Genomic DNA, 24550 nt, shown 5'->3' with positions numbered 1-24550 from the left:
CAACACAAATGCAGACTGGAACAAGGTCTCTACTTAAAAGGCTTGTTGAAAGAGGAAGGTCATCAGTAGGCACCAAAAAGATAATAGAGATGGCGCCTGTCTAATATTTAAAGGGAAGGAATACCAAAGGGTAGGTTCCACTACACTAAAGGTCTGCTTCCTATGTTGTGCGGAACGGACCTCCTGACAAGATGGTATCTGCAGGAGGCCCTCACCTGCACAGCACAGTCATCAACTGGGTATATAAGGGGTAAGACGGTCTTTCAGGTATCCTGGTCCCAAGCTGTATAGGGCTCAGTATACCTTGAACTTAGCCCTATAGTTAATGGACAGCCAGTGCAATTCTTTCAGAAGCAGGGTGACATGTTAGCGATACCCTGCCCCAGTGAGCAGTCGCGCCACCACATTTTGCACCAGCTGCAGCTTCTAGACCAACCTCAAGGGCAGCCCCACATAGAGTGCATTACAGTAATACAACCTGGAGGTTGCCAGTGCATGGACAACAGAGGTCAGGCTATCCCGGTCCAGAAAAGGCCACAGCTGTCTTACCAGCCAAACCTGATAAAAGGCACTCCTAGCCACAGATGACATCTGGGCCTATAGCAAAAAAGATGGATCCAGGAACACCCCCAGAATATGAACCTGCTGTTTCAGAGGAAGTACAACCCCATCCAAAGCAGGCAACTGACCAATTATCTGAACTCAAGGGAAACTTGAGGGAAGTTTTGAGTGAGGTGCCACAAGACTCCTAGCCTGGTACCTTTCATCATTTTTAACAATGACTTAGATAATGGAAGGAGAATCAAGTACGAGGATGATGAAAAACTGAGAGGGACAGCAAACATCTCAGAAGATAGGAATAAAATTCAAAGTGACCTTGGGATGAGAGAAAACTGGGTTGAAATTAACAAAATGAAAAATGAATAAAAATTATTAAATGCCAAATAATTTAACACCTCCGCCCCCCCCTCCCCCAGAAAACAAACAAAGATAATGAAATTCAACAGAGACAAATGCAAAGATCTGCATTTAGGAAATAACTAAAATGTACAGGTATAGAATGGGATGCCTGGTTCAATAGCAGTACATGTAGAAAGGATCTTGGGATTGCAGTCAGTCAAAAGCTGAACATGAGTCAGCACTGTGATGCAGCTGCAAAAAAAGGCTAATATGATTTTACGCTGTGCTCATAGAACCATTGTTTCCAAGTCACAAGACTAATAGTTCCACTTTTTTCACCTGGAGTATTGTGTCCAATTCTGTACTAAGAAGAATTTAGACAAACTGGAACAAGTTCAGAGGAAGGTAACGAAGGTGGTCAGCTGTATGGCAAACAAGTCCTATGAGGAGGAAAGGTTAAAAGAACTCGCTAAAGGAGGGCACGATAGCACTCTTCAAATACCTAAACAGCTGTTACAAACAAAAAGGCAAAGACTTGTTCTCTGCTACGTCCAAAAGGCAGGATGAGATCTAATGGGCTTAAATTACAAGAGGGTAGATTTCAATTGAACATTAGGAGAAACATTTTAACAGTAAGAGCAGAGAGACAATGGAACCAATTACCTGGAGGATCTCCCAGGCTGGAGGTCTTCAAACAGAGGCTGAACAGTCATCTTTTGGGGATGCTCTACTCTACATATCTTGCTTTGAGCAGGGAGTTGAACTAAAAGGGCTACAGGGCCCCCCACCAACAAGAGAATTCTAGGATTCCATTAGGGGAGAGAGGCAAGAGAGATGGAAGGGTGTGCTTGGGAGAGGAGGAGCCTGGGACCGGAGGGGTTGGAAGGAAGGCTTATTGCTTTGCAAGGTCACTTTGCCTACGTAAACATTTGGGGTAAATTCACTTCCTGGAATAAGTGGTCCCTGCCCCACCCCCACAAAAAAATAACCAAAAAGTACCACCTTAGCAAGGCAAGAGATAGACCAGAGGAGGGAGGGTGAGTACTCACATCTCCTTGCAGGTGCTCAGACAATCTACCCTCTCCATAAAATTCCTGCAGCACGTCCTGCACTTTCTTGCTCCTGTCTGTAGGGCAAAGAAAACAGACTTGACAAAGGAAATTATGCAGTCAAGGAAACATGGTAAGTACCATGTCCGGGGGGGGGAGGGGGGGTTGTAGTGGGAAGAAAGCTAGGGTCATGCTGGGAATTAGAACTCCAGAGCTCTGTCTTACACCCAAAAGGAATGGGGGTGACAGTGCACTGCAGCAAGGCAGGAAAACCAGCTCAAATAATGTAACTGTTGGATTCCAACTGTTCTGAACCCCAGGGTGTTACGAGACTTGGCATTCAACTTTCATGTTTGTCCAGCACTGTTTGGGATGTGTAGGCCAAGAATTTCAGTCCAGGGAGAGCACAGATCTAGAACTACCTTGCTTTTTTCAAACCCAGCAGAACCCAAGGTACTTCCCTCCCTCCCCTGCTGCAAGCCCTCCCCTCCCAGACCACACTGTCCCTTCCCCCATATTTTTCTGTGGATGCCCACTCATGATTGCTGACTCTGACATGACCTATAGGGGTGGAGACAGCCAGATGGACACTGAGCCCAGGGACCTCTCCATTACCTTCTGAGCCTCACCCAGACTCGCACAGGGAAGGCTGGTTTCCCGTCTCCCACCCAGCTCAATTCAAGTGAACGCAAATGCTGGTGTAGCAATATCCCTCAGTGGCCCCCTGATTTTTATTTTTATTTTTTTGGATAGGGAGTCCCTTTCAACCTTTCCTGCCATAATGGGTCATTCCTCCAGGGATCGCCAGTCCCTTGGTCCCTATGAGGAGGCGATGGGACGAGCCCAGAGATATGAGGTTGATTGGGGGGGCTGGTGGGGAGAAAGAAAACAACTCACAGTCCATGTACTTCTGCAGCTGGGTGAATTCCTCTGGGCTAAGCGTGGCCCACTCCTTGCTGTCCGACATGCTGATGCTGATGTCCTCGCTCTTTATGCCTGCAAAGAAGAGTGGAAGAGTCAAGGAGATCTCCTTGGCAGTAAAAGGATGAAGGTGGAAGGGACAGAGAGAGGAGAGCCTGCGTTTCTCTCTCTCCCTAGTCGTCTTCTTCTCACACTCTCCTGACTGATTAGCTGAGCCGGCACATTCTTCACTGGCACAATTGGTTTCCAGAGCGGTGACTGGGAATTTCGCCACAGCACATATAGCCACAGAACAGGCGCGACTCCAGCTGCACAGCCTCAGAGACAGGGAGAAGTACCGCTGGCAGATTTAACCCCTGGAGGAGCACAGCCACCAGAGCACTTTTTGCTCCTGATGATCCAGTTGGGGATCCTGGCTGGAGCACAGAAACGGAGGAGGGTGGCAGCAGAGGTGGGACGGCAGCATCGCCAAAGTGGGTAAACACCTTGCACAGCAGCCCTTTTTCATCCTGACATGCTCACACAATTCAGCCTCTTAAAGGGACAGTCCCCCATTACCTGCATAAGGAGGTGAGCAGCCGGCAGAGCACTTGCTGCACCTCTTACCCCAGAGCAAGCCCATTGCTACAGACCCACTCGGGGCAAGGGTGGACTCTGCTAGATCTGCCCACAGGCTAGGTGACAGGCTGGTGGCAAGACCATCCCACTAGAAGGCAGAAGGAAAAGCAGTGTGGCAAATTTATACCCTTTTGCCGCAGATGGTGCCAGCCCCAGCCCCATTAATATTTAATGGAGAAGAGTCACTGTGCCGAGGTTTTGTGCGTTATTGCCGGAAGCGCCACACATTTTAGAGAGAAGCAATCCTGGCAGTTAGTGCAAGGGTGGGAACCTGCAGGGAACCAGCAAGGCTGGGACTCTTCAACCGCTCACTTCAACAAGGGGAGTTTTGGAAACTGAAAGCAACTCTGGAAAGGTATCAATTAAGAGCGAGCCTTATTGGGTTAGATTTAACAATCTATCTAGCCCAGCAGCTTGTCACCAACAGTAGTCAATTTGGGACACTTCAGAGGAGATACTCAATAAGACGCTAATTATATTCCAGTTCATCACTTGCAGCTTCCAGCATCTTGATGTTTAGTGAAGTTCTGAGCAGGCAGCTGCTCACTCTCTCTCTGACCACACTAACAGATACCTTTATCTACCATTAAATATGTTTAGAGTCCTCTTGTTGTTGTTTTTAAGCCCATTTGTACTCTGGGCCTTCACCAAATCCCATGACAGTGAGTTCCACAGATCAATATGTGCACCAAAAAACCCTGCTTTTTGTTTAGCTTTAATGGAGACTCCTGAGATAATTTAAAAGCTTTAACAACAGGTTTTGCCTAAGCTTTGCATGATTTTATGCTTTCCCATTATGGTAGCCCTTTTCCAACCTCTCTTTTATGAGACAAACAAGTCCTTTTAAAGTTCTTTCCAATTCTGCCACATACTTTATGAGAATGGCAGAGCAGAATCATACAAAATACTCAACTAGGTGTGCACAATTAAGCGATTTTATAAAGAAAAAAAGATATAACATTTTCTGTATTATTTCTGTACCGTTAAGTATACAGGCAACTTCTGCTATATGTTTGGAAGAAAGAGGGAGGAGTAGCTGGAGCAGCCAGTCGACTGAGGTATTCCAGAATTGTGCAAGCCACATTACGTATGTAACTTAAGTGAATAACTTCAGCACAGCTAGTTTGTAAACAACAACATGACACCATCCATGTACATGGCATTTTACAAAGTACGAGAGAGCAGGGCCCTGCCCCAAGGGGCTTACAATAGATATATCAACACAAGGGAGGGAAATGGAAGCAGTGTAAACACAGGAAGAATATACAATTATTTCAGTTATACATACTTAGGCTTAGTTACAGTAAGGTACAGTGAGTGTGGGTTGTGCAGAAGGCATCCTGGAAATATTTATTCCAAGTACCAATTCCTAGACTTTCTAGTGCAGTACAGTGGCACATAGCTCAGGCTGTGAACTAGGAATCCCCCTGCTCCAAATCTTGCCTCTGCCATGAACTCACTCAATACCTGGACTTTCTTTCAGCCTCTGGCCTGCAATACAGAGGTAATAATACTGACCTAACGGACAGGATTGTTTCAAGTATTGCTGAGATAATATATGTAAAGAGTTATGAACAGTTTAACATGCTAGGTATAACAACAATTCATAGCAGTAGAAGTCTTCCCTATCTTAGCATAGTGTCTCCGAATAAGTCCAGCCAGAATAACATCACCACTTTTTTTGGTGTCTGATGGTCACTCAAAGAGTAGAACAAGCAATGGAGAATCTTAGCTTCTGTACCAAGCCATTAAGAGCAGGTGGCAGTCCAGTGAGTGATGGATCAACAAATCAAGGTGTTTTATACAGAGTCAGACCATTGATCTATCTAGTCCACCATTGTCTCCACTGATCGGCAGTGCCTCTCCAGGGTTTCAGACAGGAGTCCCACCTGAAGATGCCAAGGACTGAACCTGGGACGGATCACGTGTTCTTCCACTGAGCTATAGCCCTTCTATAAATATTCCTCAAGAATATGAAAGCCAAGATTTCTGGTACCAGTACTTATCCACAAGAGGGACAATAGGATGCAGGATCTGCAGCAGGAGTGGGCAACCTGTGGCCCTCCAGATGTTGTTGGACAACTCCCTTCATCTCCGACCACTGGCCATGCCAGCTTGGGGCTGATGGAAGTTGGAGTCAATCAACACCTTGAGGACCACAGATTCCCCACACCTGGCTTCAAGTGAGCAGTGCAAGTTGCAAATGCATACATTTGCTAACTTGTTGCATTAACGCTCTTTCCGATGCCTCAGTTTCCCCTCCTCACAATCCAAGTCCCTCCCCTTGGTTGAAACTAGAGCCAACACCTTCTGGCGTCAGATTTTTCCATTCTATTCCCGTACTTGGTCCGTCTGCTATTTACCACCCTGCAGGCAGGAACCTCCCATAAGTATAATTAATTCATGCTCAGACGGATCCCTCTGCCTTGCTTTGCAAAGCTCAAGAGCTGCACCAAGTGCTCTGTTCTCTCTACTGGGTGTGGAGCAAAAAGCCCTGTACTCAGGGACCCATTAGTGGTAATAGGGCTAATTGCAATCAGCACTGTTGAGAGACTAGGACAGGAAGGGCCCACTCCATCTCTTAATAGACATTTTAAAGGCCCACGCAAATCCCCACTTGCCCTCCTGTCAATCTGAACCCCTCCCATCTGTTTTCCAGTTCCCTCTCTGATCCCTGTGTGATACTTGCAGACTTTTCAGCATTGGAACCCGCCTCCTGCTCCTAGCTGTCATGATATTCATCAGCGGGGGGGGGGGAGGAGGAGAGATGCATGCCAGTACAGGCAGCTTCTCCCATGCATCCAACTATTAAAGTGACAAGAATCCCATCCCATGCTGAGCCAGTGTTAACCCTAGTGCTGCTGGTTCACTCAGCCCTCCAGACTCTTGCACCCCCCCAGGTTCAAATACACTGGGCTTTGAAGGAAGTCTTTGCAAGCCAAATTTCTTTCACAGGAAAAAGCACTGAAGAGATGTGGTATTTATGTAAAAAAAAGAAAGACATCTGCTTAGATAGACTTCAGCAGCCAGCACAGAAAGTCCAGATCAAAGCCAAATCAGCCCAGGCCCCAGAGCCCAACAAACTGCAAGCAACTTAGGCCGCTTCCCTCCCCCCCGCAATCCAGTTGCTGAGAAGGCAAGCCCTCACCCCATGAACCTGTCTCTGGTTTTTAGGAAATTATATGCATATTGCAGAGAAGTAAAACAGGTTGTAATGTTGTCTTGCTTCAAGAAATGGCCACTAAAGTCATGTGAATAGAACAGTCGTTTCTATAGTACAGGGGTGGGGAACCTTCCTCACACACCCCTCTCTATCCCCCATCCAGGCAAGCAAGAGCCATTATGAGAGCTCATGGACACAGTCTGGCCAGGCACATCTGGCCTAAGGAGAGCTCCAAGGGCCAGATAGGGAAGTCTGGAGGGCCACATGCATTCCTGGACCTGAGGTTCCTCACTCCTGCTATAAGACAACAGAAACCACTTCCCCCTTACTTCTACCATGGCACTACCACATTGGAGATGGGTGAGCCAAGAATTTCAGTCCATGGGAGGCAACCCGACCTTCCCATCATTATGACACAGGGAGCCCCTTCTCAGAATCACTGGCAGACATTGAGCTGCCACCAAGCCCAACAGAGTACAGACACATAAAAGTGTGGGCTCAGTCAGCTGCCAAAGTGCCCACCTGAAGAAGAAATAAAGGAATACTTGTAAAAAAAGCCACTCCTCAGGACATGAGTAGACCTAACCTGCAAGCAACATTGACATTACATCTTCTGAGTGGGGCTCTGAAGGCTCAGGTTTAAAAGCCTTCAGTAGCAGGCCCAGAGCACTAGAATAGCTTAGTGCCAGGTCCCTGACTCGCCCATCCCAGTCCCATAACTGGTTACTGGACACCCTGTGTGGGAACCTCAGATTGCTCTTGAACCTTGCTTCTCATGTTGCCCCTGTGTTTAGACTTTAGACTACTACTTGATCTTGCTCCTGGAGTTGCTCCTCTATTTCAACTTCAGACTACTGTAAGACTTTGATTCTGGGGCTGTCCGTTACCCTTGTAGCTGCTGTGTGTGCCACCTGAAGCAGGACAGAAAGCCTCTAAAGGCAGCTCCACTTTAAAAAGTGCTTTGGGTATTTATGTGCATGGGAGGGCCGCAGTGTGTTATTTGTCATAGCCTAGGCCAGAAGTTCCCAAACTGTGGTCCGTGAGCTTCATTTGGATGGTTGTCTGTATTAAATATTCATATTGATTTTTAATCATATTTTACTGCCTCTTTTACTTTTTCAATTGTATTTTATTGTTTGACAATTTGAATTCTATGGAATGCAAAATTGTAATACAATAAAATACAAGAAATAATAAAAATACAATTAAAAATCATACAGCACCTAGTTGCAACAGGCAGAAAAATCATTAAATGGTCTGCTAAAACCATCAGCAATTTTCAAGTGGCCTGTGGAGAAAAAAGTTTGGGAAGCACCAGCCTAGGCAGTATCCAGTAGGGACCTGCAACAGCGACACCAACATGTACAAAGAGCGATTGCAGCAGTGCTGGGCACCCTTTGAAAGGCTGGAGGAAAGAGAGCAGGAACAAAGACGCAGAGTATGACTGACAGACCCACAGGATTCCTCCCCCCGCCCATCCCACCCAGTTGCTTCTCCCCAGCTCTTAACTATTCCTGGGCGTCCGACAGTGTTCTGATAATTCTTTTCAGTCTGACAAAAAGGAAAATAAAACAGAACATAAAAATATTTTTTTAAACCATAAAATTATACAATTGTGTACGTAAGTTCTGCCAGGTAAGTAAAGAATATATATGCATGGTTTTGTTCTTCTAGTACTCAGGGTTTGTGGTTGCAGAAAGATTTTTTTTTAGCAAGGAATGTCAGATTCCTTGCGGTAGGCTAGGAAGGGTGCTGTAAGTTTTAGAGGCCCAGTGCTTGTGGGAGACACAAGAGATTGGGCTGGCTCAGCCTCCTTGTCCCAGTTTCAGGCTTTTCAGGGTCACCTCCTCCTTTTTAGGCTACATTCCGGTCCTTCCCCATTGCAACCTGCTTGTCAGGACCTAAAACGAAATAAAACAATAAATTTCATGTGGTAGCTCATGGGCTACGACAAAGAAAATGTTTCCCTGGCAACCCCAACAACATCTGCCAAGGTTATTGTAGCCACTAAATAACAGCAGTTTTGCTGCTGGAAAAAAGAACATGGTTCCCGCTTAAACAATACTGCCATACACAGGGTACCCTAGTGCATTCTGGGAGCAGAGTTAGTCATCTAGGGCCTCAGCCAGAGTTTCATACTTTTTAAGGTCAGGAGGATCCACCTGAGACAATCAATTCAAAAATTTTTCTCTCTTAGGGCGTGGAATCTCCTTCAGTTTCCATGAGTGCTAAGCTATGAAGCCACTTCAGCAGCCAATAAAGAAGCCCGCAAACACTCCGTTCCCTGAGTGTGGTGCTCTCTTCCATACAGCCAGCAGATTAACCAGCCTGGGAATGAATTCTCTCTCTCTCTCTCTCTCTCTCACACACACACACACACACACACACACACACAGAGAGAGAGAGGGAGAGCTGGTACAGAAAAAAGCACCTAGCTTTGGGAACTGGCTGTGGTGTATGTAGGCCAGCCTTCCCCAACCTGGTGCCCTCCAGATGCGGTTGGACTCCCAATTTCTCATCAGCCCCAGTTAGCATGCCAAATGTCAGGGATGATGAGAGTTGTAGTCCAATAGCAATGACCTGGAGGGTACCAGGTTGGAGAGCACTGATATAGGCCTTAGGAGGGGATCCTAATGGCCAAATAAAACATTATGACCAAATTCTAGTCCCCCTTATTGCAACTGCAACACAAACAGAATCAATAAGCATGAGGGGTTGGGTTCTCCAGTTCACAGGACATGTTAGAGTGGCAAAACATGTCCGGAATAGAGTGGAAAACTATAGAACAGTATGATGCAGCTGCCCCTTCCATTAGGCAGGGTCAGGTGGCCTGATTCAGTTAGAAGATTTTGGGGTTCCATTAAACTTGGTATGAAATAGTCAGTGAATTTGTTTATTATTATATTTTTACCACCACAGATGGGCTGCATTTGGATTCCTTGACTCAGGTGCCAAAATATCTTGGGCTGCCCCTAATCCAAAGAAACAGTGAGGACCCCTACAGACATCCTTTTTATTGTGCATTCATGACCATTTGAGCTCACAATGATAATGGGACGGCTATATGTGATTTCACTTTCAACACTGTTTGAGCCTCCAAAGGTTTTTTTTTTGCAAGAGGGCATACTACGTTGTTTCCAGTAAGTGCATGTCTTGTAACTTCCTGCTGAAATTCTATAGCTTTTTATACCACAAATGCTCACATTTACTTTTTGTCCCAATTTTGTTGTGCTATAGTGCAAGAGTGCTCCTCCAGACAACAACAATGGGGAAGCATCGCAGAACAGCTAGTAAAGTGAATGATATGTGGACTGTCCAGTATAAATCCACTTCTAATGCATTACTATTTCATCAATGACATGTTGCAGAAAACACACACACACTTAAAAAATAGTTTGGAGGCACCTTGAGGGATTGGCTCAGGTATAGGCCTTTAAATGTGCGCTCCTTTTAGGCAACTGAAACCTTACGTGCAATTAAGAAAAATGCAGATTAAGCCATTTAGTATAACTTAATGCCCCTAATAATACTAATACTAATAATAATATTTATATAGCTTATATACAACATAATACAAGCAATCCCCAAGCAGGTTACAAAGTAACATACACATCAAAAATATTATATTCAAGTAAAGTAATTATTTTTTTCCAGTAATAACTCAATAAATTATCAAGAAAAAAATATAAAACAGAAGCTGAATGGTACAATCTAAAAATTCCCTCATGGTTAAGGGAAAGCCTTTCTAAACCTATGTTTTCTGTTGCCTCTATGGGAGCTGGTACCTCCCAGATTTCCAGAGGAAGGATATTCCAGAGGGTAGGTGCCACAACACAGAAGGCCTGCTTCTGCAGTGACCATCTACTAATCAGAATACACCCAGCAGGTCCGCCTCTTGAGACCTGTAGGGATTGACTAGGACTATACAGGGGAAGGCAGTCCGCCATATATCTTGGTCCTAAGTTGTTTAGGGTTTTATATATGTCAACAACAAGACCTTGAACATAGCCTGGTAGCCAACTGGCAGTCAGTGCAGCTCTTTCAGCACAGGTGACGCACATGCATAACTGGGTGCCCCACTCAGCATCCTAGCTGCTGAATTCTGCACCTAGCTGCATCTTCTAGGCCAAGCACGAGGGCAGCCACAAATACACGCATTACAGTAATCTCAGCATGAGATTACCAATGCTTGAGCCACAGTGGCCAAGGTATCCCTGTCCACGAAAGGGCATAGCTGTCATATCAACCACTGCTCCTTGTCACTGAGGTTACATGGGGCTCTAACGGCCTGAAGCACTCCCAAATTATGTACCTGTTCTATCAGAAGGAGTGTAACAACTCAATATGGTCTGTGAAGCAGTACCTAGCATAACAGAGAAGGATTCCTTCCCTCCCTGGTACATCTTTTAGTGAAATAAGCTAAAATTATAGATTTGCTTTTCCAATTCTTTCATTCTCAACAGGCTTCTTCCTCACCTTGTGTTTCTTCTTAAGAGTGTGTGTGTGTGTGTGTGTGTGTGTGTGTGTGTGTGTGTGTGTGTGTGTGTGTGTGTGTGTGTTAAGTTCCAGTTTTGAAAATGAAAACTCAGCATTTGCTACTTTTGAATTTTAAGTTAGTAATTTGTCTGTCAAGACTATACATCATTAACGTGGTCCTTGGAATGATGACAAATTCAATGTACTTTTTTTCCTGTTGCTGTTTTTTTCCCTCTCCTGTAGAGGCAGTTTTAGTTCCAGCTGCACACTCCTGTAAATTAAAAGATAAAGTGATCCTCACTGTACTTCTGCCACACAGCTTCAACTCCTTCTTCCATTACACAATTAAACTACCCTTCTCTGTTATGAAACTGCACTAACTGCAGATCAAAACCTAAAGATGGGCTTGGTACCTTTCAGGTATCCCTGGCAGCAGACTGTTGCTAATTCAGGGTCCTTCAGCCGAAGTGATACTGTTTTTTAACAACTCCTTCCATCTTCCCCTGCCTCCTTAGTACATCCAACTTTGGCCAGCAGGGATGATCACCTGCCACTTGAAACAAGGTGTTTTAAATACAGGGCCTAGCACTGGATCCACTCCAGGTTATCTGATATTAATCATAGACGTTCGGCATTTTCTTCTTATAGAAAAACATTATAGAAAAACGGAGAAATTTGATTAAAGGCTCTTTGCCAGAAGAACCACCCCTTGGGTTCAAAAGCTTGCAACGTATCAGCAATCTGAGTTTACCTAATAAAGGATACTCAAACATTACTATGGTTCCCAAGTTCTCATTCATGTCAAGGAGCTTTCACAAGAGATGTCCCTAGTTGATTACATACCTATAATTGCTGCTACTGCTTCCACATTCATTCTATGGAATCAGCTCAGCAACAATCACATTAATGCATGCCATCTCTCAGATGTCTTTTTTCAGATGGACGCAACCCCCAAATGCAATTTACACAAAGTGCATGATACTCAGTAATTTTAAAATGACTCAGTTTAAGCATCCCAGATTTTGCAATGTGGAACTGTAAAATCAGATTCCTAGCTACTTAAGCCCTACATCTCAGCTCCATTAACAGTCACGCTAAACAGTACAGTGGGTTGGAGCAGACGTGTAAGAGAAAGCTTGTACCAATGGTTAAAAAAAGAGAGAGTAGAGAGTAGGAAAGTAGTTTACATGTTTGCCCAGAGGGAGTGGAGAGTCCTACAAATAAATATATTGGTTTTCATAACGGTATAAACATTTGAGCCAGTAGGGATAATCTGACCTGTCAAATATCTGGTGGTTTACATCTACCTGCACTTGCTATTTCTCCACCATTTCAAAATGGTGAGAATGAAGAGTGGGAATCCAGGCAGCTCACATTAAAAGCTCAAAAATAAGAGGGTAAAAGTAGTAGTGCGGGAATGAGAAGGGAAGGGGAAAGATTCTGTGCATTGTATAAAAGTAACAACGCTAAGGCTGGAGACATGGTGACTCTTTTAGTGACACAGAGGAAGCTGCCTTACACTGAGTCGGACCATTGGTCCATCTAGCTCAACACTGTCTATACTGACTGGCAGCATTTCTCCTGGGGTTCAGACCAGGGTCTTTTCCAGCCCTACCTGGGGATGCAAAGGACTGAACTTCTTGTGGTGGAAGGATGGGTTAAGCGCCAGATGATTGGAGGAGGGCTAATGTTGTCGGCCTGACATCGATCCCTGGGAAAACTCTGGAGCAGATTATAAAGAGGTCAATCTGTACTCACCTTGAAAACAATGCAGTTATTACTAGAAGCCAACATGAATTTATCAAGAACCAATCCTGCCAGACTAATCTTATCTCATTTTTTGATTGGGTAACCTCCCCGGTAGACTGTGGGAATGCTGTGGACATAATATATCTCGACTTCAGCAAAGCTTTTGACAAAGTGACCCATGATATTCTGATTAGCTAGCTAAATGTGGACTGGATGGAACAACTATCAGGTGGATCCACAGTTGGTGACAGAATTGTACTCAAAGAGTGCTTATTAATGGTTCCTTCTCAAACTGGGGGAGGTAATGAGCAGGGTATCCCAGAGCTCGGTCCTGGGCCCAGTGCTCTTCAACATTTTTATGAATGACTTGGATAAGGAGGTGCAGGAAATGTTTATAAAATTTGCAGCCGATACAAAATTGGGAGGGATAGCTAATACCTTGGAAGACAGAAAAAAATTCAAAGGGATCTTGATAGGCTGCAGCATTGGGCTGAAAACAACAGAATGAAATTTAACAGGGATAAGTGCAAAGTTCTACACCTAGGAAAAAGAAACCAAATGCACAGTTATAATACGGGGGATACTTGGCTCAGCAATACTACATGCAAGAAGGATCTTGGGATTGTTGTTGATCACAAGCTGAATATGAGCAAACAGTGTGATGTGGCTGCAAAAAAGGTAAATGCTATATTAGGCTGCATTAACAGTAGTATAGTTTCCAAATTGTGTGAAGTATTGGTTCCCCTCTATTCAGCACTGGTGAGGCCTCATCTTGAGTACTGTGTCCAGTTCTGGACACCACACTTTAAGAAGGATGCAGACAAACTGAAATAGGTTCAGAGGACGGCAACAGGGATGATCAGGGAACTAGAAATAAAGCCCTACGAGGAAAGGCTGAAAGAACTGGGCATGTTTAGCTTGAGAAGAGAAGACTGAGGGGAGATATGATAGCACTCTTCAAGTACATGAAAGGTTGCCACACAGACTAGGATCTCTTCTCAATCACCCCAGAATGCAGGACATGGAATAATGGGCTCAAGTTACAGGAAGCTAGATTTCAACTGAACATCAGGAAAAACTTCCTAACTGTTAGAGCGGTAGACAAAGGAACCAATTACCTAGGGCGGTGGTGGGCTCTCCAACACTGGAGGCCTTCAAGAGGCAGCTGGACAGGCAGCTGTTGAGTATGCTTTAATTTGAATTCCTGTATTGAGCAGTGGGTTGGACTCGATGGCCTTATAGGCCCCTTCCAACTCTATGATTCTATAACCTTCAGCATACAAAGCAGATGCTCTATCACTGAGTTACGGCCCTTCTTTACACTTTCTTATACTGTCACAGTCACCAGTAATGTCCTACCAATCATGTCATGCAGGAACAAGCTTAGTTAAGAGGATAAATACAGGCACAGATAAAGAGTAGTTTGTGGCATCTGTGAGGCTGGCAAGGAGTGCAGCCAGAGGATAGCATGGGAGACATTTTGGCTCCCTTTCTTCAAAGCCAAAAATGGCAAGTTGAGTTATGAGGGTCATAACTAAGGCTGTGGGGAAACCCTGAGCTTTGACACAGCCCTGCAGGGTTCAAGGGAATGGCCATCCCCCCAGCCAGCATGTGCTTTTTAATCCAGCTTTTGCCTCAGCACCAAGCCACACTGAAGTGATTGACTAGGCATGGTCTCTCCCCCCCATTTCCCTTCAGCTCAGCCGTGTGAGACTTACAAAAATCCTGCACCGCATAAACACCACAACCTTGCCAATAGCTAGTGAGGTATGTGCCAACAGGCGTAGCCGAGACAGGAAGATGCTCATTTGGCTACATGACCCTAAATGCCGAAAGCGCTGCTTTCCCCAACCGAGAAAGTGAAACAATTAGGACAGGGGAAACAAGCAAGACTTTCCTCTGGCACATGCAACTGATTGGTGCACAAACCAGGACAAAGAAAAGTGGCGCAAGAGAGCATCACTGCACAAAACCTGAATCTGGTCAAATGTGCACTGAGGTCTGAGCAGCAGGGTTGAGGAGGAGAACTGACTCATCTCTGGAGCCAGCCCAGGAGCTTGGAGTTACCAAATCCAGCTAACTAGATCAACATCCTGTGCTAATTTTAGCTTTATGGCAGATGCCCTTGGCTCCAGGGGCCAGGCGTACACAATGCAAACCAGATGCTGGAGAGAGAGGAGCCAGAGATCAGTGTTCCAGCTTCTCACCACCCCCCATGACCTCAGACTTCAGGGTAGGAAACCCCTGGATATATTCAGTTGCAAAGCTTTGCGAGATCTCAGTTAGAAAGTTATAGGAGTGTCTGTTCAAAGGGCAATGGACATTATCTGAGGATGATCATTGAGGGGAGTAGCCTGAGTCCTCCTAGGAAACATGGCACATGCACTGCCAAATGGAGGCAATCATACTACATCCCCACCAAGAGACAGAAAGCCATGTACCACCCACACAACCATGTCCACCAAAAAGCAAACAAAGAAGTAACGTACTACTAGTCTGTCTGTAAGATGGGTGGAGTTGGGAACTGTGTTTAAAATTGTAAGGCTGATGGGAGCAGCAATAGCAAGCCATAAATCATGCTTTTTAAATCTCTAGACCTAAAACAAGGGGAAATGCACCGCTGATTCAAGAACAATGCATAAGTACATGGATATGTTAGATATTTTACCTAGCCTATTTTGTGCCATATGCTAGAATCTCTTTTCAGCCATCTCTGTGTTTCCGTTCAGTTAATGCATAAAGCTTTATTTTGTCAGAAGCGAGTAAATGATACTAGCCATAACGAGAGGCAACCTAGCCAGTTCTTTTTTCAAACAGAAAGAAAGCACTCAAATTAATAAAGAAATTTAAAAAAGAAAAAGACTCTACCCTTTCTCCCTTGCGGTCCTACTTTGGGAGAACTTCACAACATTAATATACAGCAACATTAAAAACTTTTAAAAGCAGTACAGAAGAATCATTAAAATGACTGGCTACTGACCCCAATATGCAGGGCCAGTGCCAGAGGGCGGCCAGGTCAGACCCTGGCTGAGAGCCCCTGCAAGGCCCCTCCTTAGGGTGGGAGGGTAGTGCTCCTGTTCAGCGATCCATGGCAGCGTCGGCTCCCAACCCTGTCGCAGATCACAGAGACAGAGCTCCCAGGCACCCCCATATAACCGCACAGGCCCAACAACACCCACCCACATGCCCCACGTGCCTTTTCCGTTGCGGTGAATGCTGTGTGCACAGTGCGTGTACATACCTGCAATCAACTAAGATGGCAACAAGGGCATCAGCCCCTTAGGAAAGCCCCCGCAGCCATCTTAGTTGATGGCAGGCATGCTCGCATAGCACGTACAGCATTCACCGTAGCAGGAGAGGTAGGTGGTGCATGCAGGCAGGCTCAGAGCAGACTGGTGCCCAAGGGTCTAGTCATGCCTGGTGCCGACCCTGCCAATATGCCCAGTTTTGGAGCTCATAAATATCTCTCCTAGGAGACAGTGGAGAAACCAGTTGTTAGCAATTCAACCAGGTCAAGCAATAAAAAAGTGTTCTTTTACTTTTATCCTTAAAATATCTCCCTGTACCCCATAATACATCCATTTATCTACTTAACCTTTCATAATTATATGTAGACAGGTGTTTTTATTTTATTATTTTGTTTGATCTTTATATTTGTGTTGTTGATCTATAATATTTTTTAAAAGATGAGTGGCTTCTCAAGAGACATTTTATACATCTACATAGGACTGTTGGTATAAAAAAAATCTTCAAGAGGCACTTGAAAGTCAAAAGCAAGGATGCCTGCTGAATCTCCGCTGGAAGAGTATTCCACAGAATAGAACCAGCAACACTAAATGCCCAACTTCTAGATGAGACCAGTTGAGCCTATGTAGCATTTTCTTAAATGGACAGCAACCACAAATGGCACCAAATTTACCCAAAAACAGAAAAAGGACCACAAACAGAACCTAAACACTTGAAATAGAAAATTTGCATATGAACACACCATTCCTTCCATTTCTACACACTTGCACCACACACAATAAATAGAGATGCAAGTAAATATTGCAATGGGACCAAAACACATATAAAAGGCAGCATATGTGCACATTAGGGTTGCCAGGTTCCTGGCCTGAGACTGATCCTGTATCTTTAGGAGAAGAGAAAGTCAGCCAAGTGCAGGTGTTCTTGCAACCCTGTAATGAGAAAAACCACAAGGTGGAATTCTTCCTTCCCCCTGCACCACTTTTAAAGATACAGAAGACCTCTTGGTTGCCAGGCCCAGCCTCCAAGAGGTATTCTGTATCTTTAAAAGTTGAGCAGGGGAAGGGAGAATTCCACCTTGTGGTTTTTCCCATTACAGGGTTGCAAGAACACCTACACTTGGCTGACTTTCTCTTCTCCTAAAGATACAGGATCAGTCTCAGGCCAGAAACCAAATCCCAGTCCCATAAACACCCAGGAACAGAAAAGGAAGGACGGTGTGCTTCTTTGCAGACTTGAGGCCTCACTTTGCTAGATCGATAAGGGAGCTTTTTTTCTTTCTTTCCCCAGATTCCCCTCTAAGCCTCTGGAAGGTTTGCTGAGTTTAACAATTTCCCTTATTTAGTATTTGGAAAGAAAGAAGAGCTTTAACCCTTTGTGGCAGTGTTCTGTGCAACGATGAAGAAGTGTACCCAGGCCAGGCTTCAGTGTACTCTGGACATCTTAAGCAGAATATAAAACTTGCACTCTTCCTTTTTGAAGGAAAGCCCAGCAACCTCTCCTCTTATACCTGATCCCGGGGCTGCTGAATTGTAAGCAAAATTCCCATAGATGTTGTAGCCAGCTGCTTCCTCCTATTACCCCCCCCAACCCCACATCTTCTCTCTTTCAGTGAGTAAGCCCTGCCCCTCATTGCAAAAAGGGGCTCCCTGGCCCCTAGACTCACTGATCCCTTCACTCACTGAGGCCTCCTTCTTGGCCTTTTTTGGCTCTTTTCATCAGCACTTAACACTGCTCATATGGTAGATTCATGTTTGTGATACCATGCGTGTTAAAGTTCTTATACATGCACATCAAGTCAGCAATAGGAAGAAAAAGTCCTCCCAACCTGCTACAAAAAGGGAGCCCAGGCCCTTGGGGTTTTTGTTCAGTGTGGCCCCTAGTGGCAAAAGTCAGATCAGCCTTCTTGGCCAAACATGTCAGCATGAAGGGGGGGGGAGGTTGGAAGGGAATTAACAGTGCAATCCTAACCATGTCTACTCAGAAGTAAGTCCTATTGAATGTAGTAGGGTTTACTCACAACCAGGTAAGTGCAAACATACCTGGCTGGGAGTAAGTTCTATTAAATTCATTAGAACTTATAGTTGCGGGCACCCCTATCTCTGAGAGGTGCAAGACTTCCAGGGGTTCCTATGCTTATCCAGGGTTCGGTTTCCTTAAAATGAAGGCCAGTGGAGACTGTGGTGTCTTTATATGGTTTATTTACACATATGTACAACCTGAGCATAAGATGAAAAAGTTCACAACATTAACACCCAACAGATCTTGCTTCCCCATTAGGCTACTAGGGGAGGCTTTCCAAAGTGATAGCTTTGGATTCAGCACCAAAAGCAAGGCAAGCTTCTCTGTATCTTTCCAGCTCCTAGTCCCACATCAGATTCACTAACACAGAGAGACTACTTCCTGGCCCCAGGATAGGAGGGGAGATCTACCTGTTCCTATGGCAACACATCTTCTCTTGGTCAAGTTTCTAAACATGTAGATTGGGTACCTGGCAGACCATTGCCTCAACAAAGAAACTGACCCACCAGTATAGCAGGTTTCGCTGCCACAACTCCATCTCTACAGATTCAAAATCACAGGCTGAAAAGGAGACCCAAAAACATCATCCATACCAACCCCCCAATCCTACAACACTATTTTTAGTAGGCATGCATAGGATTGCACTGCAAACTATAACACTACCATTCAAAGTGCTGGTTTTGACCTACAAAGCCCTATACGGCTCAGGTCCAGACTATTTGACAGATCGTATCTCCCTACATGAACCTGTCCGGGATTTGAGATCTTCAGGTGAGGCCCTTCTTGTGTTCCCCACACCTTCGCAAGCACATATGACGCGGACACGAGATAGGGCCTTTTCGGTGGCCGCTCCTAGGCTGTGGAACTCCCTTCCGAGTGAGGTGTGATCAGCTCCCTCCTTGCCGTCTTTACGGCGACAAGTAAAGACTGTTTTATTTCAACGGGCATTTGGGATAGAGAACGACCAGGATTAAGTGTCATAGGTTTGGTGATTACATTATATGATTTTATTATTTTAAATTGTCCGCTGTTTTTAACCTATATTTTATGGTTTTAATTTTTCTCATAGTTTAATTCTTTTTTAATAATATACTCTGTATGTTTTAATGGTGTTGTTTTTAGTTGTAAGCCGCTCTGAGCCTATTGGAAAAAGGGCGGGATAGAAATAAAGTTTATTATTATTTATTATTATATTATATTAGCTCAGCCTTCACCAACCTTGTGCTCTCCAGATGTTTTGGAGTACAACTCCCATCAGCCCCAGCTAGTATAGCCATGCTGGTTGGGGCTAACAGGAGTTATAGTCCAAAACATCTGCAGGGCACCACACTAGGGAAGCCTGGTTCTAGAGTAAGTTACTGCAATTTCCTTGCTATGCCTGTGTCCAACATCCCCCAAAAGGCAAACACCAGCCTGCAGTTCCATGTGCTCTTCAACTGGTGGGAGCGCAATTTAATGTTCAGATGTTCAGATGGCATCCTCCATCTAAGGGACTTTTCCTGTTGGAGAAGGGCCATAGCTCAGTGGCAGAGCATCTGCCTTGCATGCAGAAGGTCCCAAGTTGAATCCCCAGCATCTCCAGGTAGGGCTGGGAGACGCCCCTGCCTGAAACCCTGGAGAGCCACTGCCAGTCAGTGTAGACAATAGTGAGCTACATGGACCAATGGTCTGACTCAGTATAAGGCAGCTTCCTATGTTCCCTATCTACACCTATTGAAAGAGTTCTCCCATGCACTCTTTCCTCTCCATCTCTTCCTCTTGCAAAACAAATACTGTATATTCCGGCGTATAAGATGACTGGGTGTATAAGACGACCCCCAACTTTTGAGAAGATTTTCCTGGGTTAAAAAGTCATCTTATATGCCAGAATATACGGTACCTAGTGCACTTTTTGAACTGAGCTTCCACTTTGTAAATACAAGCAGCCTTATGTGTTTTTCTGCCTTCAAGGACTCCATGAACCTCAGATTAAACTAGAGACAGAAGAATCTCTAATAACTCTGAAAATATTATATTTTCATCCATGGCTTATGCAGCTGCTGCATTTCTTTCTGACAGGCCTAAAGAAACAGGTGACGCAATAAGCCACCTGTCAGGGATAAGACCCAGTTGCCTGCAATTCAATTAACGGAAGCAGATCTATCTCACTTTATCTCACAACTCATCTTATTCTTTGCTCCTTTCGCCACACACTTTGCCCTCTCTGTTTCTGCAAGCTGACTTATGTGGGCTGGTCCCTGAGGGTGCATCACTGGGGTTTGTTTGTCTGCCACACACAGACTTTCTTTTGAAATTGGTAACAGTTGCAAGCAATATAAACATAACTGCACAAAACAAAAAACAAAACAAAAAAGAAGAGAACAACTGAAACAGTAGAAAGAAAAGAATGAAATTATTATTGCAGTACAAGATCTAGTGGTGCTGACAAGGAGATACTTTGCAAAAGTAGTCCAGGTCCCCGCTTGGCAGACTACGTGTCCATGTATGTGGGAGGGGGCGGGAACAAATGCAGCAAGTCTGGCTTATCACACTGAAGAAGGTGAAGTAATACACATTACCTTCTAGAGGGCAGTGTATAAGACCATTAAGTCCAGATTCTAGAATTACCTATGTGGGCCACTGTGCTTGTTTGTTTGTTTCAGGGCTCAGTTCAAGGCACTGGTCCTGGTCCTTAAAGCCCTACATTACTTCAGTCCTGCCTATTTATGGCAGCATGTTTACCCTATACAAACAGTGAGGTGGGTTTTCTGGAACATTTTGAATCAGAAAATTGTCCAGAAAACATATACCACTATTTGTGATTTGCATCAGAAAATGTTCAATCTCCATTGAAAAATGTTTTGATGCTCTAAAGATGGTGTGGGGAAGCTTTGGCCCTCCAGATGTTGCCGAATTGCAACTCCCAATGGCCAGGAATGATGGGAGCTGTAGTTCAGCAACAACTGGAGGGCCAAAGGTTCCCCACACATGCCCTAGAGAGTGATCTAATTTAGAATGTTTATTTTACTTGTATTCAACAACCAAAGCTAAAATCTTTGAATATGCCAAGCTTGCCTAATACTGCATTTGCAATTGACATCAATTCACTGTTACTAACAAACTTACAAAATGGAAAAAAATTCATGGGTGAATAAAGCACTAGAAAAAATTCCAGAAAATGTTCTGCAAAAAAAATCCATCCTACATCGCTGCATACAAACCTCCTCACACTTTTAGACAAAGCTGATTCCTGGTATTTGGGGAGGGACTCTTGGGCAAGTAAGATGCTCTCAGTGGACGCCCTCCCCAAGTGCACCCATCACCTCTTCCTCACCACCATTGCTGCTGCCCATTCGCTTCCCTTTCTCTCTGGTCCCAATCCAAATCATCTTCCAAGGGGAGAGAGAATGCTTTTAGAGGTTACTGTTCCTTCTCCTTGTTTGCCTAGAGAGGGAAGGTAAAGACGCAGCAACACAGAGGAAGAAGAGATAAAGGAGGCTCACAAGATTCCAGGGATTTGCAACAAGCCCCCCCCACTAAGGTGTGGGCCCTGGCAACTCCCCAAAGATGCTGATCCCTGCATTAGATAATCTACGGAAGCCTGGCTCCATGTGCTAACACATCTGATAATTAGGTTGGCAGCTTCAACAAGCAGGACCTTGCCTGCTGTTGATGGCACAGTGCAGAGCTTTCTCCTGTCAGGATGCCCGCAAAGCAAAATTTTTGACTGCCTTGCAAAGAACAGCAAAAGCCGTTTCTGTTTCAAAATGCCTGCGGGATGAAGATGCAATGTGCTCTAAAATTCATTGCTCTTAATTTTATTTTAATATCATTTTCCTGATGTTTTATTGATATTTGTGAATTGGTTTTGACCCACTTCGGAGCTGTTTTTTCTAAGAGAGGTGTGTGCAAGAAATATAAATGATTTGCTCAGTTCCCAGAGAATAGTTACAGCATCCAATCTGCAGTACTTCTGCCCACACACATTTATAACAACACCCTCATGTGTCATATCATAACAATGAGACGCATGGTTACATGGCACCAACATGTACCTATTTTCAGGGAAAATGAGGAAGATGTGTATTAAGAAGCCATAAACTGCAACTTAGAAAAAGCAGAAAAACACCAGCATGGCAGAAGCCTCAGCAAGCACTCATCTCCTTTGTTCTAAGACTAAAATAGATGGCCCGAGACTCTTTAATTCTGGTGCACCAATGCTCAACCAGCCCCTTTGATTCAAGCTATAATGTGCACCTGCTTGCACTACAGATGAGCGTATCTGCCGTACTGGTATCTGCACCGACTTGGGAATGGTCCTGGTGCAGGATCCTCTTGCATGACATCATTTCTGGGTAGAAGTACAATAATGTCTGCATTCAACCTGTAGAACCAAAACTATAAAGATACCCTGGTGACTTGGTAGGAACAGGGTTCAAGAAGAGCATTTTATGGCAGTCCTTTAGCATCTTTACTGGCTTCCAATTGCTTTTGGGTGCAGAACCCTTGGCCCTACAGCTATTGCTGGACTCCAACTCCCCATCGGCCGCAGCCAGCATAGCCAGTGGTCAGGATGATGGGAGCTGTAGTCTGACAACGTCTGGAGGACGTGTTAGTGTCCCCTGCTATAGCCTTTCAAGCACTGTTCAAGATGTTTAGGGCTTTATCATTCTAAAGCCAACACATTGGATCCTACACAGTTTAGAGACTGCCGCTTCCCCTCTCCCATTGCAATCTCCCATGGAGGACAGCTTCTTGATGGTACCATCCTAGCTGCCTAGCTGCCAATAAGGATCCACCAGTGCGACATTCTCAGTGGACACTTCCATTTTGTGACCGAAGATGAGCAAAGAGTTTTTAGTGGTAAATTTTTTAGGGAATTCTTTTATGCTTAAGATCATGTACCTTTTCTTACATGTTAGGAGCCCTGAGCTTTCTGAGACAGAGCATGATAAAAAAAAAAAATAGGCGAAGGGTAAATAATACACGTAGTAAATAGATATGCTTGAAGCATGGTTTTTACAATTAACTGAACTAATAATAATTAAGTCCCTACCTTGACAGGCAGGTGAGAGGTAAGAAAGGGGCATGGCAGACTTCTGCACAGCAGGGGCAGGGAACCTTTTGCTGAGGGCCACTTTCTCCTCTGGGCAACCTTCCAAGGGCCACATGCCAGTGATGGGCGGGGCTAGAGACAAACATTCAAAAGCGGACAGAGCAAAAGCAGGCAGAGCAACTAATGTTCAAAAGCGGGCAGAGCAACTAATGTAAATGTTACCTTTCTACCGTAGACTAGTTCTGACACATCCCTCTCTGTCCTCTATCTAGACAAGGAAGAGGCAAAGTACACATTCCATCCGGGCAAAAACGGTTTGGGTGTGAAGCAGGGCCAGTGAGGGGGGGGTGCCCTGAGGGGAATTCTAAGGGCCAGATAGAGAGGCTGGGGAGAGGTGCATTTGGGCCCTGAGGCTCCCCACTCCTGATGTAAAGGAATCTGCTTTGTTATATCAGAGGCAAGGAAGGGTCTCCTATTTTGTTTCTGCCTTTGAAGTGGCAACCATCTTGTGGGCAAAGAAGGGTGACAGCTGAAGGCAGGGGTTGTGGGCTTTATTCCTTCCACAACCATTGATTTGTTTTGTACTGCATCATGCTCTCCGTTTACTTTTAACTAGCCCTTTTAAGACAGTGCCATTCTTGTCCCCACCCTTGCATATTGGAACTGGGTCACAATATTTTCTCCCAAACCTCTTTATAATCACACGGGACCCTTCTATACATCTTTGGTCTTGCAGAGGCACATGACAGGCCCTGTGATGATCGGTAATCCAAGCATGCAAAAAGGCAAGAAAATTAGCCAGGATCTCTTTTCAATGTCTTTCCTTTTACAGGCTACTCCTCAGCATTCCTTAGCAAGCTGAGACCTCAGTTAACAGCATAAGCCATCCCTTAAAGGGATGTCACCTTTTGCCTCAAGGGTTTAGGGCTATGTCACTAGGAGGATGCTGGTGTTTAGTGGCTACAATTTTCTATGTTGTGGCTGCAACAGCTACTTAACCCTCTGGGCTTGAAAACTCTCAATAGGTCAGTCAGGAGTGGGTTAAACTAGGGTTGCCAGGTTCATAGCCTGAGACTGATCCTGTATCTTTAGGAGAAGAGAAAGTCAGCCAAGTGCAGGTGTTCTTGCAACCCTGTAATGAGAAAAACCACAAGGTGGAATTCTCCCTCCCCCTGCACAACTTTTAAAGATACAGAAGGCCTCTTGGAGGCTGGGCCTGGCAACCAAGAGGTCTTCTGTATCTTTAAAAGTGGTGCAGGGGGAAGGAAGAATTCCACCTTGTGGTTTTTCTCATTACAGGGTTGCAAGAACACCTGCACTTGGCTGACTTTCTCTTCTAAAGATACAGGATCAGTCTCAGGCTATGAACCT

The 24550-nt window shown here is 44.8% G+C and overlaps 1 protein-coding gene across 2 annotated transcripts in view; it reads right to left on the bottom strand.

Moving 5' to 3' along the window:
- Positions 1-24550, bottom strand: part of DGKA (diacylglycerol kinase alpha) — a 77825-nt gene that overhangs the window by 41539 nt on the left and 11736 nt on the right. For both annotated transcript variants that reach the window (XM_061615473.1, XM_061615474.1), the window contains exons 2-3: positions 2847-2945; positions 1950-2026 (exon numbers count right to left, since the gene is read on the bottom strand). In XM_061615473.1, coding sequence (XP_061471457.1) covers positions 1950-2026; positions 2847-2916 — 147 coding nt within the window. In that variant the 5' untranslated portion in view covers positions 2917-2945. The remainder of the gene's footprint in view (positions 1-1949; positions 2027-2846; positions 2946-24550) is intronic.

The sequence above is a fragment of the Rhineura floridana genome, chromosome 3, assembly GCF_030035675.1.
Source record: "Rhineura floridana isolate rRhiFlo1 chromosome 3, rRhiFlo1.hap2, whole genome shotgun sequence".
Lineage (NCBI taxonomy): Eukaryota > Metazoa > Chordata > Lepidosauria > Squamata > Rhineuridae > Rhineura > Rhineura floridana.
This window is presented reverse-complemented; position numbering and strand designations above follow the sequence as displayed.